Consider the following 15,078-nt stretch of genomic DNA (forward strand, 5'->3'; position numbering starts at 1 on the left):
AATGAAAGGAGCCAGATGAAAAAAGAATACATACTATATAATTCCATTGGTACAAAGTTTTAGGAGATGCAAACTAATCTATAGCGACAGAAAGCGGATCAGCGGTTGGAAGAGGGGGGAGCACGAGAGAGAGAGTTGAAGGAAATTGGGGGGTGGGGGGGGTGATAGGTATGTTCACTACACCCAATGTGGGGCTCAAACTCACAACCCGGAGATCAAGTGTGGCATGCCCTTCCAAATGAGCCAGCCAGGCGCCCCGGTGTTTATTACTTTAACTGTAGTGACGATTTAACGGGAGAAGATGTATTTCAAAACGTCAAATTGTGCCCCTTGGTTTTTCTAGATTTTCTCTTTTTCTTTCTTAAAGTTTACGTGTTCATTTTGAGAGAGAGAGCAAGAGTGTGTGTGCAAGCGTGAGCGAGAGAGCAGGGGAGGGGCAGAGAGGAAGGGAGAGAATCCCAAGCAGGCTCTGTGCTGATATTTAGGAGCCCAGCTCGGGCTCAATCTAGAACAAACCGTGAGATCATGACCTCGCTAAAATCAGGAGTCGGGCGGTTACCTGACCGAGCCACCCAGGCACTCCAAGATTTTTTATTTTTAATTAATCTATACGTTCAACATGGGGCTTGAACTCACAACTGCGAGATCAAGACTCACATGCTCCACTGACGAAGCCAGCCAGGCACCCCTCACACTGTGCACTTTATTTTTTTTTTTATTTTTTTTAATGTTTATTTATTTCTGAGACAGAGAGAGACAGAGCATGAACAGGGAAGGGTCAGAGAGAGAGGGAGACACAGAATCTGAAACAGGCTCCGGGTTCTGAGCTGTCAGCACAGAGCCCGACGCGGGGCTCGAACCCACGGACCGCGAGATCATGACCTGGGCTGAAGTCGGACGCTCAACCGACTGAGCCACCCAGGCGCCCCTGTGCACTTTAAATTAAATATATGCAGTTAATTATGTGTCAGTTATACTTGGATAGCACTGGGGCAAATTGGAAAATGAGCATTTTTCATCATCATCGTGAGAATGGGTTCAAGCAAGAATCATCAATGGTTGTTAAATAAATCTGAGGGTGGGGGAAGTCTAATGAGGAAGGAGGTATTAGATTCCTTATTAGTTATAAAGAGGAAAATAGAGGGGCGCCTGGGTGGCTCAATCGGTTACATGCCTGACTTCAGCTCAGGTCATGATCTCACGGCTTGTGAGCTTGAGCCCCGTGTCAGGCTCTGTGCTGACAGCCTGGAACCTGCTTCAGATTCTGTGTCTCTTCTCTGCCCCCCTCCTGCTCACACTCTGTCTCTCTCTCTGTCTCTCTCAAAAATAAACATTAGAAAAAATTTTTTTAAAAAAGAGGAAAATCGTAACTATACAGCGTGAAAATCTCCATCACTCATGGGCAGGTAGACATCTTGATCCTCTAAGTGCAATCCCTTAGCAAGGACACGCTTTAAAATTTTTTTATGTTCATTTGTTTGTTTGTTTTTGAGAGAGAGAGATGAGAGCAAGTGGGGAAGGGGCAGAGAGAGAGAGGGAGAGAGAATCCCAAGCAGGGATCCCACACTGTCACCACAGAGCCTGATGCGGGGCTCGAACTCACAAATCGTTGAGATCATGACCTGAGCGGACACCAAGAGTCGGTTGCTTAACTGAGTGAGCCACCCAGACACCCCAAAAGGACACACTTTAAATTGTATAGTATGCTGGCCACCATGCATAACCCGAATTTCATCTGGAAGAGAGATCAGACAAAGCCAAATTAAGAAACGTTCAATAACACAACGAATTTGTACTCTCAGAAATGTCAGTATCATGAAAGACAAAGGCTGAGAAATTGAAGGAAAATAAAGAGACATGACAATGAAATGCGATACATGGTCCCGGGGTGAATCTGACAACGAAGGGAAAATAAAATACCCCAGAAGACACTATTGGGACAATTGAAAAAATTGCAATACGGACTATATGCTTTAAACCAATGTTAAACTTGTTGAATCTCATGATTTACTTATTGCGGTTATGTGTGCGAATATCCTTGTTCTTAGGAAATACATGTGGAATTGTTAAGTGGTAAAGGAACATGACATGTATAACCTATGTTCACACGTTCAGAAGAAAAATAATGGAATGATACCACAAAAGTGGCAAATTGCTAAAAGTGGATGAATCTGTGGGTATATTGGAGTTGTCTGTATTATTTTTGCAACTTCCAGCACAGAGCCCGACTGGGGCTCAATCCCACAACCCTGGGACCGTGACCTGAGCCAAAACCAAGAGTGGGACACTCAACTAACTGAGCCCCGGTTTTAAATTATTTCAAAATAAAAGCTTTAAAAAAAATCTCCAGGGTCATTACATCAGAGTCTTTGGGAATGGCGCTGAGGCATTGGGATTTTTTGTTTTTTTTTTTTTTTTTAAGTAGGCACCACACCCAACATGGGGCTTGAACTCACAGCCCTGAGATCAAGAGTCGCATACCCTATGAACTCAGCCAGCCAGGCACCCCGAGGTATTGGGGTTTTAAAAAGCTTTCCAGGCCAGGGTGCCAGATTTGGCAAACAACAGGGCAGGATGTGCAGTTAAATTTTGTAGAAAATATATCTGAGAGAGAGAGAGAGAGACAGAGTACAAGTGGGGGAGAGGGGCAAAGGGAGAGACAGAATCTTAGTCTCCATGCTCAGTGCAAAGCCCAACATCGGACTCAATCCCGTGACCCTGGGATCATGATCTGAGCTGAAATCAAGAGTCGGAGGCTCAACCCTATGAGCCACTCAAGCTCCCCAAATCTGAATTTCAGATAAACAACAATTTAAAAACTTATTTTAGGTGGGGTGCGCGGGTGGCTCAGTTGGTCAAGCGTCTCACTCTTGGTTTTGGCTCAGGTCGTGATCTCACGGTTCAAGCCCCGCATCGGGCTCTGTGCTGACAGCACAGAGCCTGGAGGCTGCTTGGGATTCTGTCTCCCTCTCTCTGCCCCTCCCCTGCTTGCTCTCTTTCAAAAATAAATAATAAATAAACATTAAAAAAATTAAAAACAACAAGAAACCACTTTTGTGTGTGTGTGTGTGTGTGTGTGTGTGTGTGTAAGTATGTCCCAAGCAGTATTTTCTGCCTAAAAAGCAAGTACAGGCTTGGAATCCAACTCATTTTGATGTCTGTACTCTGCTGGGTCTTTGTGGAATATCAGCGAAATTACTTGCTTTGTCTGTCTTCAGGATGCAAAATCATCTCAGTTCTCACTCTTGCAGAGGGAAGGGGACTGAGATGAGCATAAGTAGATATGAAATGGCCAGAGTTTACGGCCATGAAAAGAAATGCTTCGTGAATCTGGTTGGTCTCTGTGACCAATAGCATAAAGCTGGTGGGATGGCATGTCATTTGTGAGTTTCACCTAGGCTGTCATTTTAAGTGCGTGACTTTGCTCTGGGGGAAGAAGCGCAGAGAGGTCCACACGGGGAGGCGCTGAAGCCTTCCGTCTACAGTCACTGCAACAAGCTTGGAAGGTGTTGGAAGGTGATCTACGGCCCCAGGGTTCTGGGGGTGTCAGCGACTCGACTGACAGCTGACCTCAACTTTATGAAAGACCCTCAGCTAGAACCACCCAACTAAGCCACCGCCAGAGTCCCGATCCTCAGAAACGGTGAGAGGTCAACGGTCTGTGGCTTTGAACTGTTAAAGTTTGGGGGCGCCTGGCTGGCTGAGTGGGTGGAGCGTGAGACTCTTGATCTCAGGGTTGTTGAGTTTGAGCCCCACGTTGGGTGTAGAGACTGCTTAAAAATAAAATCTTTAGGGGCACCTGGGTGACTCAGTCGTTCAAGTGTCCGACTTCGGCTGGTCACGATCTCACGGTCCGTGGGTTCCAACCCCACATCGGGCTCCGGGCTGACAGCTCAGAGCCTGGAGCCTGCTTCAGATTCTGTGTCTCCCTCTCTCTCGGCCCCTCCCGGACCCGTGCTCAGTCTCTCTCTCTCTCTCTCAAAATAAATACATAGATACATAAATAAATAAAAATAAAAAATAAACTGCTAAGGTTTGGAGTAATTTGTTCCCCTGCAAAAGATGTATCAGCATACAAGGTAACACAATGTATCTGCTCAGTAGACATGTTTCCCAAATCAATTCTCTGAGGCTGGAATCATGACATTCCCCATTTTCCAGAAAGCTGATCCGAAGCACCTTTGATTTAGTTGCTCTAAACCACCCTGCTGCTAGCCTAGGCGGGTCTGTCTCCACAGCCCTCACCCCTAACAGGCGGATGTCACGAACCTTCCCTGCGCCAGGCGAAGGGCCGAGTCGGCCTGGATTTGTTATTCCGTCTTACTGAATTCTCGCCATTAGAGTGAGGTGGAGGAGATCTTTCCAGAGAATGCCACCTGCCAACACTGAAGGCAGGATGCCTTCAGGCGAACCAGACATCAATGCCACACTTGCCCACGGGGTAGGGAGGACCGATTCTGTTTTTGTTTGGGGGGGGGGGGGGCGGCGGCTGTTCGTGTGCTTTTGAAGGAGGCTCTATGCCCCACTGTGGGGCTTGAACTCACCACCCTGAGATCAACCCTGCTGAACCAGCCAGGCGCTCCTGGATTCTCCCGTCTTATCTCCAGTTCCAAGATGGGCAGACGAAAGCTCAGCGCGGATAAGGGCTTTGCCCAAAGCCAGACCTCACCTGGGGAGGGGCGGGCGGCTGGAATGCCCCCTCTCCGCCCCACAGGATACTCCCTAATCTACTTAAAGAAGGGTGTGATTGGTTGGTGGCTGAGGTTATAGAGGGCTCGCCCCTCGCCTAGCCCAGGAATGGGTGTGTGGGGGGGGGGGGGGAGGGGGGGAACTCGCTAGGGACCCTGGAAGTTGTCCCCCTGCAGGGAAAACGAAGGGCAGGCCCTCTCTTCTCACCCCCTCACCTCCCTCCCCCCTGGAATGTGCTCCCACCTGGGGCAGAGAAAGGGTCAGGAATGCAGCTTTCTCTGGGAGGCCCAGCCCTTTGGCTTTTCATCCTAAAAACACCTCCAGCTTTTCCCTCTCTTCCTGGGGGCAATGGCGGGGGGGGGGGGGGGGGGGATGAGAGCCTTGTGCCCCCCCACCCCCCACCCCCAGTTCTGCCTCTTCAGCCGCCGCCGCAGCTCTCCTCCCACTGATTAGGCTGCGACTACTAAGGGCTGAGCCCTTTTCTTGACCAAGGCAGACAAAAGAGAGCCTTTGAAAACAGCAAGAGGGATTGGGGTCGGCATTGAGAGGGACTTCCAAACGGTTTCCTTATAGCAGCTGGCCAAGAGAGGCGGTGGGTAGTACACTCCCTGTTTTTAACGAAGAGTTTTATTTTATTTATTTAAAGTTTAGTTATCTATTTTGAGAGAGAGCATGAGCAGGGGAGGGGCGGAGAGAGAGGGAGACAAGAGAATCCCAAGCAGGCTCCGCGAGGGCAGGGCGGAGCCGGACGCGGGGCTTGAACTCACGCACCCCGAGATCACGACCCGAGCCGAAGTCAAGAAAGTCAGAGGCCTGACCGACGGAGCCACCCAGGCGCCCCTTTATTTATTTATTTTCATCAAAGTCTAGTTCAGATATTGGTCTGGGGTGTATGGCATAGTGACTGGACAATTATAATCCATTAAAAAACGCTCACCGCCGTAAGGGTGGTTAACCTATCTGTCATCATGCCAGGGTGTTACGAGCTCCTGGACCAAGTATCTTCTTTCTCGAAGATTCCTCCGGCAAAGGACCTATCTTGACCGGCGTGGCACCCGGGCTGGCGTGCACAGAAATGTTTGGGCCCACGACCGCGCTCGAGATGTGACTGGGGAGGCAAGCTGGGGGGTGATCCTTCTAGGAACTGGCGCAGAGCAGATGGCTCAGCAAAGCTTGCGTCTCTGTCTCCTCTGCAGGAGAGGAAGTATAAATCTGCCACCTGGTGTAAGAGAGATCAGAGAGGGATATCTGCTTTCTGAGTCAGCCGATGGGCTTGAAGCCCGAGTCGACCTCTGAGCCGGAGTCCCTGGCAGGGAGGCTACAACCAGCCCTCTGAGTCACCCTGGCCTGGCTGTGGTGCTGGGCCTGGAATGTCCGCTGTGGCCCTTGGGCTGTGGGGGGGTTGGAGGGTTGGGGGGCGGGGGTGAGTCACCACCTTCCAGTTTTTCTTGCTGGAAGAGCCGGCAACCCCCAAAGCCTCTCTGCTGCTCGGGTTCTCATCCTGGGGCCTCAATCCAGAATCAGGAGGCTCTGGGGAGCAGGACCCTGGGTTCTCTTGCGACAATACTGCCATTATCCCTTCCTGTGCTGATTCCCTGGCTTCTGTGAGTCCTTAGGACACCCCCCCCCCCAAAAAAAATACACACACACACACCCGCTCTCCACCTGTCTGGGCCATTGGCCTTTGTATCCGGGCTTCCTCCTGCCTTCCCGTCCCCTGTGACCTCTCTGACCCCCCACATCCTGGAAAGTTTCCCCAGTGGACTGAGGGTCTGCCACGTCCAGGGTCCCCCTCCCTGTCCCCACGGCTGCACTGTGCTGGAATCTGCACCCTCGGGCACTTATCGTGCGTGGACGGGCTGGTGGGGTTGCAGAGGATTGACTGAACTATTTTGATCAAGATCAGCAGGCTCTGATCCCCGGAAACGCGGAAGGCCATCTTTTCCGTTCTCCAGCCTCCCAATATGCCCTGGGCTGGGGGCTGGGGGTCTCCCTGGGCATCTGGCATCTTCTCTGATCTCCTCCTCTGGCCCTCCCTACATTCCTTCCTCCCCCAGGGCCCAGGGCACATTCTCTCTAGGCTGTCCACTGCCTGAGAGCCAAAGATCAAAGGGAAACAGGTTGGGGGACTGCAGAGAGGTCCCCTCCAAGACGGGGTGACGTGCGGGTTTGAGGCACAACTGGCCTTCGGAGGAGCCTGGCCCCCAAACAAATCCCCAGAGCACCAGGCAGGGACTTAGGGCTGCCAGGACCCATCCCAGAACCCTCCTCAAGTCTTGTTGGGCATTAGACCTAGGGGTCCCAGGGCATGATGTTCACCCTTCCTGGATACCTTGTGCCTCCAGGCAGGGGTGCCCAGGTTTTGACACAAACCCTTCCGAGCCAGCCCATTAACTGTTGCTCAACAGGAAACAGGATCACAAGCACCCCCACATCCCCTCTGGAGGCCAGATCTGAAATGATGCCTAATCTCTCCCCATTGAGAGCCGGGAGATGGAATTTGTAGAGCTTGCCGGGAGAGAAGTTCTTCTCGACGGTGAAACATAGGCGGCGGGTGGGCGAGGTTTCTAGGGAGCAGAGACGAGTTGCTCCCCTAGTCCAGTTACCCCCTCGTCCCACACAAGCACTTAACTTCACTCTGGAGCTGCTTCCCGGCTGCACAGTTTACCTGGAAAGGAAAGTGGCCTTTATCAGCCGAGCCTGGAGCTAATAGGCAGGGCATGAGCTTGGTTGTTTGGGGTTCAAAGTACCACGGCGAGCGGAGAAGGAAGGGCCTAGGAAGGAGGCCTTGGGGGTCTGCCCCAAATGCAGTGTCTGCCCTGCCCCTTTGAGCCTGAGCCCTGAAGACAGAGCCATGTGCTTAGTGCTTAGAGAGAGTCAGAGGCAGCTCCTTCAGGATGACCCTTAGCCTCACTCCGGAAGCTTCTGTGGGATGGGGAACAGGTAGCCTTTGGTTCATACTCCTGATCTCAGATAGCCCCCCCCCCCCCAAGTCTAATCAGGGAGACAAAGCCGTGCCCTGGTGAGCCCTCCAGCCTGACAGGGACAGCATACCCTCAGATCCCCCAGTCTGATGGCAGAGACAGAACCACAGACTTCTCTTGTATAGGGCATTTGAGGAGAGAGGCTTGGGTCTCATAACTTTTTTTTTTAGGATTTATTTTATATTTTAGAGAGAAAGAGTATGTGAGCAGGGGGAGAGGGGCAGGGTGGGGAGGGAGAGGGAGAGAGAGAATCCCAAGCAGGCTCCACGCTGTCAGCGTAGAGCCCCGTGAGGGGCTCCAACTCGCGGACCGTGAAATCATGACCTGAGTCGAAATCGAGAGTTGGACGCTTAACCAACTGAGCCACCCGGGCGCCCCAATAAATCTTTACAGATAGAATTGTAGCTGCCCGCCTTCCCTCGAGTTCCCAAGGGGTAAATGTACCTCTTTCCCCCCCCCCACCCCCCCGCCTCTACCCTGCCCCTACGGAGGAAGGCAGCTTGGCTGTAAGTTTGTGGTTCCCAGCTACCCCAGGAACCCCCCATTCTTCGTGTTCCCTCAACGGTCTCACTCTCCAGCCCTTTCCCCCAGCCAGCTGGGATATCCCCCTAGATTTCGCAGCGGGGACATTGCTTCACTGCCAAAGCTGTGAGGCACTATCCAGGGCTGGGGTTCAAAGGACTGTGCCCCGCTCTCTCCGATCCAGGGGCGGCCTGTGGCCTGTGGGAGCGGTCCTACCCCAGGCAATGCCACCCTACTCAAGTGTGCCCTCACCCAGGGCATCCTTTCTGAGAGCACCTGTAAAGGAAGTGGGGCGGGAAGAATACAGGGCCCCCTGCCCAGAAGTGGGGGCGGGGGGAGAAGAAAGGGGACCCTTAAGGTAGCCTGCCTTCTGAGGCAGCTGGAGATACCCAAATGTTAATCATCGATTAGCACAGTTCAGGTGGAAAGGGCAACTTTATTACGCGTAAAATGGACTTAATGTGGCAGGAGCTGCGGACTTAATTTTTTGAGATAAGATGCTTTTAGGCTAATCAGCAGGTGTGCGATGCCTGGATATAAAGGAGCTACCGCCGACTCTCTTGAGAGAGGCTCCAAAGGTCCAGAAGGTGGGAGGAAGAAATCCCTGCCCTGTCCTCGATCTAAGGAAGAGCTGGAAAGGAAGCCAGGTAAGAGAGCAGCTGGGACAGGGAACGGACGGGATACTGGAGGGGCAGTGGATCTTGGCACCCATTAATGCTCAGCACCGTCACCCCTGCACCTCTCTTTCTTTTCCTCTACATGAGAAATAAGGCGGCGGTTCTCACGATTCCTGTAACACCCAGGTGGCCAAGGCAGGAGGGCGCAGGAGGACTGACCCCATTTCATCCGGGGGTGGGGGGGCGTCTTGAAAAGGGGTGAAAAGCAGTAATGAACCTTCCTCCCAAGCCCCGAGAAACCCAAGCCAGACCTAGAGATGTCTGGGCTCGTCTTCCTGCAGGGGGACCCTGGGTAGAAACAGTGAAGCTCGAGAAGGAGAGGATGAGACGGTCCGGTCCTGCTGGTGGCTTTCACTCGGGGCAAGAGGTTCTGTGATGGTTTAGGTGACGGCCGATCTGAGAGCCCCTGCCGCTCCCCAAGGCGTGGCTCCAGCCTCCCAGAAAAGCCCTGATCCCCAGAGCTCAGTGTCCCCAGCTTTCAGAACCCGCACAACGCTCTGAGGCGTCAGTGGGACGCGGCCGGCCACACCGGCTGTCCCTGAGCACGGTGCTTCCCTCATCCCGATCCCCTTTTGTCTCTTCGCTCAGGAAATAACCCTTGGAAGATGGGAGCCACGAAGATCTTCAATCTGCTGCTGGGGTCCCTGCTCCTGGCCGCGGTGCTGGCAGAGAAAGGGGAGGGTCACTCTAGGTAGGGGTGCAGGGGAGGAGGTCGCAGAGGATGGCCGGGTTCTGGTTTTGAGGGGGCGGAGGGGATGAGAAAGGGAGGAATCCCAGGCCAAGAGGGAAGAACTGGAGGGACAACCTGCCAGCAGTGTGTGTGCGCCAACTGAGGACAGAACCAGAGGGTATTTATTCCGAGCTCCCATTGCCACAAGAGAGACTGCGGTTAGATCTCTGGAAGGACTTCCTCAGTGGCTCAGTGTCTGAACTAGAGGACGGCGCCTCCCTTCCTAGCGAAAGCCTTCAGCGTTCGCGTATGTTCATTCTTCGGTCAAACTGTAGAGAAGGCCTCCTGGGCGCCACCCACAGGACATAAACGTGCCGAGTGGTCCACAAATGCCTCGCGGAACGTACAGGCCCAAGGTGGGGGACAAAGAAACACCTAGGCGAGTTGCAGGCTGTCCCGAGAGCACCGCGAGGAAAGGCAGAATGTTCTGAGCCCGTGGAGCACGGGGCCTCTGTGCTCTAGAGGACCAGGAGGGACTTGTCTGAGCAAAGAGCTGGGCCTTGTCGGAGGCAAGGACTAGCCGTCTTCCCCACAAATCAGCCACGTCACATGTGGACGAGGACAGGGGCCGTCACATAGAAGCTGGGAACTTGGGCTCAGACTGCCCGAGGGTAGATCCTAGATCTGCCCCCTGCTCTGTGTGTGCTACATCAATCTCGCTGCACCTCGGTTTCCTCGTTCCCAAAAAGGGATAGAAAGAGCGTCTACCTGGGGCGCCTGGGTGGCTCAGGGGGTTAAATGTCCAACTGCGGCTCAGGCCGTGATCTCATGGTTCGTGGGTTCAGGCCCCGCATCAGGCTCCACACTTGGCACCTGCTTGGGATTCTCTCTTCCTCTCTCTCTCTCTCTCTCTCCCTCTCAAAATAAATAAATACACAAAAAAATATGGTGTCTGGGGGCACCTGGGTGGCTCAGTCGGTTGAGCGTCCGACTTCGGCTCAGGTCACGATCTCACGGTCCGTGAGTTCGAGCCCCGCGTCGGGCTCTGTGCTGACAGCTCAGAGCCCGGAGCCTGCTTCGGATTCTGTGTCTCCCTCTGTCTCTTCTCCTCCCTCACTCACGCTCTGTCTCTCTCTGTCTCTCAAAAAAATGAATAAGCGTTAAAAAAAAAAATGTTTTTAAAAATATGGTGTCTACCTTGTAGGGGTGTTATCAGGGTCACATGAGTTTATGCAGTAAAGGGCTTATAGAGGATCTGGAACACAGTAAGTGCCGTTACGTGAGGGCTCACTACTGTTGGTATGGATCAAGAACAAAGACTTGAATGGGGTTGGGCCAGGCAAGAGGAGTAAAGGAGGGACCTGAGATCAGTCCCCTGAAATCAGGGGGACCCCTGATCCCTCTCTGCCCAGAAGCGACAGCCACACCCACTAAGGATGCAGTGGGCCCTTGGGCTGAGGACAGAGTCCCAGGGGCTTGATGCTTAGACAACAGGGTGTCTCCATAAAAACTGACTTCCAAGAAAGGGGGGAGGGTTGTTTTCAAACATCAGCCTCCTATTAATGACGATCGATCGTTTGTCCCCGCATCGTGAGTCCCCCTCGCCCCCTGCCCCTCCCACGGTGTCCTGCTTTCTCTCTCGTCTCCCCTCCCTGCCCCCCCCAGACTCCACACTAGGGTCAGTGGCTCCCGACCTCGAGGCCCCAGGTACGCCGAGGGGACTTTCATCAGTGACTACAGCATTGCTATGGACAAGATCCGCCAACAAGACTTTGTGAACTGGCTGCTGGCCCAGAAGGGGAAGAAGAATGAGTAAGTCAATGCACCAGCCCTCTCTTGGCCCCAGGCTGGCCGTGCCTTCGTTCGTGTAGACCGGACGTCACATGTGCCACGCGGGCCTGTACTTCAACTCCAGGCTGTGCCTTTCCCTTAGGCACCGATGGGGAGCTGGACAATATGGTGGCCCTGACCAGGGCTCAGGCGATAGCCCAGTCTGGCATGGGACTAAGGCAATTTTCCGGTCTTCTTCTAAGGAGAAGGATCAGGGAAGATGGCGGGCAGGGGGTGGGGGGGGGGGTTGGGGGGGGCTCACAGAGGATCTCCACTGGGCTGGGGACTAAGACAGAGATCGCTGAGCTGCTGACAATGACGATTTGGTGGGGGTCACTTCGGACTTAGGAAATAGGATACACTGCCCTTGTCCTTCTTCTCTTGGCCAAGTCCCTCCCTTGCCCTCGCTGTTTGCTCAGCACGGTAGACGCCGAAAAGCTCTTTGGCAACTGAAGACAGGCAGTGGGGCGGCTGAACAAAGAAGTCCCCTCTGCGACTTGGGTTAAGGTCCCCAAAGGTCGGAGCGCTTGGGGACTGGGGGACATCTGGAGTCTCCCCAGCCCCACCCACCCCCTAATCTTTACCTGACCAGCTGGAAGCACAACATCACCCAGAGGGAGGCCGGGGCCCTGGAGCTGGCCCATCAATCTAACAGGAAGGAGGGGGCGGCGAGGGAGCAGCAGGGGTGAGTCAGCCCACAAGGGAAGGAGTGGGGGCAGGGCCTCATTGTTCCCTCTCCCAGACCCTGGAGCAGGGCAAGGCCCCAGATAAGCATCCCCTTCCACTCTCAGTTCAAAGAGGGGTCTTCTCTGAGTTCCCGGAGGCCAGCCCAAGCTTAAGGGGAGAAGCCTGGGAGAAATCGGGGCTGGGGTCCAAGGAGGGGTTTGGGGGCCAGAGTCCTGATGACCTAGTATGCAGAGTCACAGAGGCAAGGAGAGGGGGCAGCGCCAGAGGCCTCAGGGATCTGGCTTCCCCGCTTCTCCCCGACAAACTTCAGGAAGGCCGTGTTTGAGGAATGGAGACCCTTCCAAAGCCAGTCCCTTGACATCAGTGGCCCCCTCTCCGAGAAAGCTGAGGAAGCTTCGGATCATTCTAGAGAGTGAATGTGCCCTAAATCACCTCTCGGGTTTGGGGAAGGCATTCTGGGTGGGTGGGTGGGACATCTGTATTGAAGACCCCCTATTCCCCTGGCCTGCAGACCAGGGTGGAGCTTTGAAAGCTGAGATGAGAGAGAGAGAGAGAAGCTGTGTTGACTCCCTCCCCCCCACCCCCGCTGCCCCTTGGAGTCCCGGGCCCTCTATTTACTCACTCCGGGTGGGGCCGAGGCTAAAAAAAAAAAAATGGCCAAGCCCGCCGAAGGCTTTCTTCTTGGCAGCTCCCTACCCAAGACCCCCAGTGATGAAGATCTGCTAAAGGTTTTACTGATTCGAGAGCTGCTGGCTTGGATGGCGGACCAGATGGAAATCTGCAGGTTCAGGTGGGGGCGGCGGTCGGCGGCTTTGGGCATCCTACACAGCGCTCATAAGCTTGGGCTTCGGGGCCACACATGGGTTCAGATCGTCACCCCAGCAAACCCATAAGCCTCTCTGAACCTCCGTGTTTTCACGAAAATCAAGGCTTATTCAGACCACTCCATGGGACTGTTGTCAGGTTTAAGCGAGATAATCCAGGGAGAGAGCCGAGAGCAACCTGTGAGGAATAGGAGTTCAGTGATGTTGGCGGCTATTATCCCTTCTTGAACTTCTGTCTCCACTGCGTCCAGGTGACAGGCTGCGCTCACCTCCCCGTCCACCCCATCCTATTCTCGGCTTTCCCACTGTACCCTTGTCCCATGGCCCCTTCCCAGTGACGGCGCTGGTAGAGTTGGAGGCATGTTTCCTCTCTTTGTGGGTCTCAGTGGTCCTTGAATCGACCTCACCAGCTAGGAAGTCCTTTAATCTATTATGTCCCAGAAGCAAGGGATGACTAACACCGCCGTGAAGAGATCCGCCTACCTAAAGGACACTCATTTCAAGACGCAAACACTGAGGCGTGGAAACCGAAACACATCTCAGGCTTCCATGCTGGCAAGCCGGGGACCAAATCTGGGATGGCTTCCGGTAGAGGGCAGGAAGGGAGAGGGGGAGGGGGGCGGGATCAGAACAATGGAGAAGAGTATGAGAAATTCTCCGTAGGAAGGTGGGTGCTTTCTGGACTTACTTTGATGACTTATAATTAAGAAGGTAATTAGGAGGTAGGAGCTGCTGAACCATGGCTGAGCACCAGGATGGATTTGCTTTGCCGACTCTAAGTGGATAATGACCCCCCTCTCCAACCACTACCCCTCCTCTTTCCACTCTCCCCAGGTTTCAGTGACTCAGACCAAACCCGGCTCAGGTCCGGACTCTGCCCTTCACTTGCTCAGGCCTCAGCTGCACCCCAGGGCCCCCGAGAGAAGCCAAACCAATAAAGTTTGAGCTGAAATGAATCCTTGTGCCCACGGTCGAAACTTATTCCAACGTCTATCGAGCGCTACCAGGGAATGGTCTTCTGTGTGTGTGTGCCGCCCAATGCAAAGGAGCTATGGCTCCCACCGGCACCCATAATTCATCTCTTTAGTCTACAAACACTTATTGGAAAGCTAACATTGGCAGGGACTGTGGTCACCACTGGGAATACGGCAGCCAAGGAAATGAGCACAGTCCTTGCCCTTGAGGAATTTGCAGTCCCGGGATGGAGACAGACTTTAATCTTCAACACACATACACACACGCGCGCGCGCGCGCACACACACACACACACACATTAATAATCACCTAACATCCTAAGCCATGTGAAGAAAGAGTAGGGTGCTATGAGAAAGAATGGAGCAGCCTCATCTAGATAGAGTGGGGGGGGGGGGGTCGGAAGGGCCTCTTTGAGAACGTGACGTCCAAGCGGAGTGAACTTGCAAGGATAAAATGGCCAAGGGATGAGGCGAGCCTTAATAAATATCGCCCCAGTGTTCTCACAAAGCAAAACAGGCCATGGGAGATTAGCAGGAACAGATGCTGGTTGGGTAGGCAGAGGCAGGGTCTTAAAGGTCATACTGAAGCTTTTGGAGTTTATCCTCAGACCAAGGGCAAGGTCCTGAAGGATTCTGAGCAGGGGCAGGTTGGAAGATCTAGAAGCGTTCCCAAACAATCATGAGTGAGGACTATATACTGAGATGAATAGAGATGAAAGCCGGAAGGGAAGACCACTGCAGGATTCCAGGCTTACCCTAGCATGATGGTGGTAGGAATGAAAGGAAAGGGGCCAACTCCGTTTGTCCAAACGTCAGTACCTTTCTCTTCCAGTGTTCAAAGCCCCCCTTCCCCCCTCTGCCCACCGCCTTCCCCCCAGTGCCTGGTGTCCACAGAAAACAGGGCTGTCTACCCACCCCTTTCACTTGGGTTATCTTACCTGGAATGCCCTCTCTCCCCTCGATCTAGTCCTATTTTAGGAGACAAGAGTCAAACGCACCTCGATTCAAAGATTCAAATCGCTTACTCAGTCCGTGACTTGGCAAGTTCATTAGTTCCTCACTCTTGGCCTGTTTCCCGTCTGTGAAAAAGAAGATTCCTAACTACCCAACTCCTAGGGTTGAGGTATTAATTCAGATAATGCCCGGCACAAAGTAAATGGTCAATAAAAGTTAACTTTTGTTATCATTTACCCACCTAAACCTCAATTTAGAAATACAAGG

At 53.3% G+C, this 15,078-nt stretch overlaps 1 protein-coding gene across 1 annotated transcript; it reads left to right on the plus strand.

The window, feature by feature from the left end:
- Positions 1 to 8,751: 8,751 nt before the first annotated feature.
- Positions 8,752 to 13,833, plus strand: GIP (gastric inhibitory polypeptide). Its single transcript, XM_060647847.2, has 6 exons — positions 8,752 to 8,842; positions 9,461 to 9,563; positions 11,208 to 11,354; positions 11,965 to 12,057; positions 12,748 to 12,849; positions 13,718 to 13,833. Exons 2-6 carry the CDS (start codon positions 9,478 to 9,480, stop codon positions 13,725 to 13,727), a joined length of 438 nt encoding a protein of 145 aa, XP_060503830.1. The 5' UTR covers positions 8,752 to 8,842; positions 9,461 to 9,477; the 3' UTR covers positions 13,728 to 13,833.
- The last annotated feature ends 1,245 nt before the right edge of the window (positions 13,834 to 15,078 follow it).

Source organism: Panthera onca, chromosome E1, assembly GCF_046562875.1.
Source record: "Panthera onca isolate mPanOnc1 chromosome E1, mPanOnc1 haplotype 2, whole genome shotgun sequence".
Classification (NCBI taxonomy): Eukaryota; Metazoa; Chordata; class Mammalia; order Carnivora; family Felidae; genus Panthera; species Panthera onca.

What these genes read in the sequence shown, in the direction of transcription:
- GIP (XM_060647847.2), top strand. Translation starts at nt 9,478, where the DNA reads ATGGGAGCCACGAAGATCTTCAATCTGCTGCTGGGGTCCCTGCTCCTG. An exon ending in CAGAAGGGGAAGAAGAATGA is followed by an intron (nt 11,355 to 11,964) that starts GTAAGTCAATGC and finishes TTACCTGACCAG; the next exon opens with CTGGAAGCACAACATCACCC. An exon ending in GCGGCGAGGGAGCAGCAGGG is followed by an intron (nt 12,058 to 12,747) that starts GTGAGTCAGCCC and finishes TCTTCTTGGCAG; the next exon opens with CTCCCTACCCAAGACCCCCA.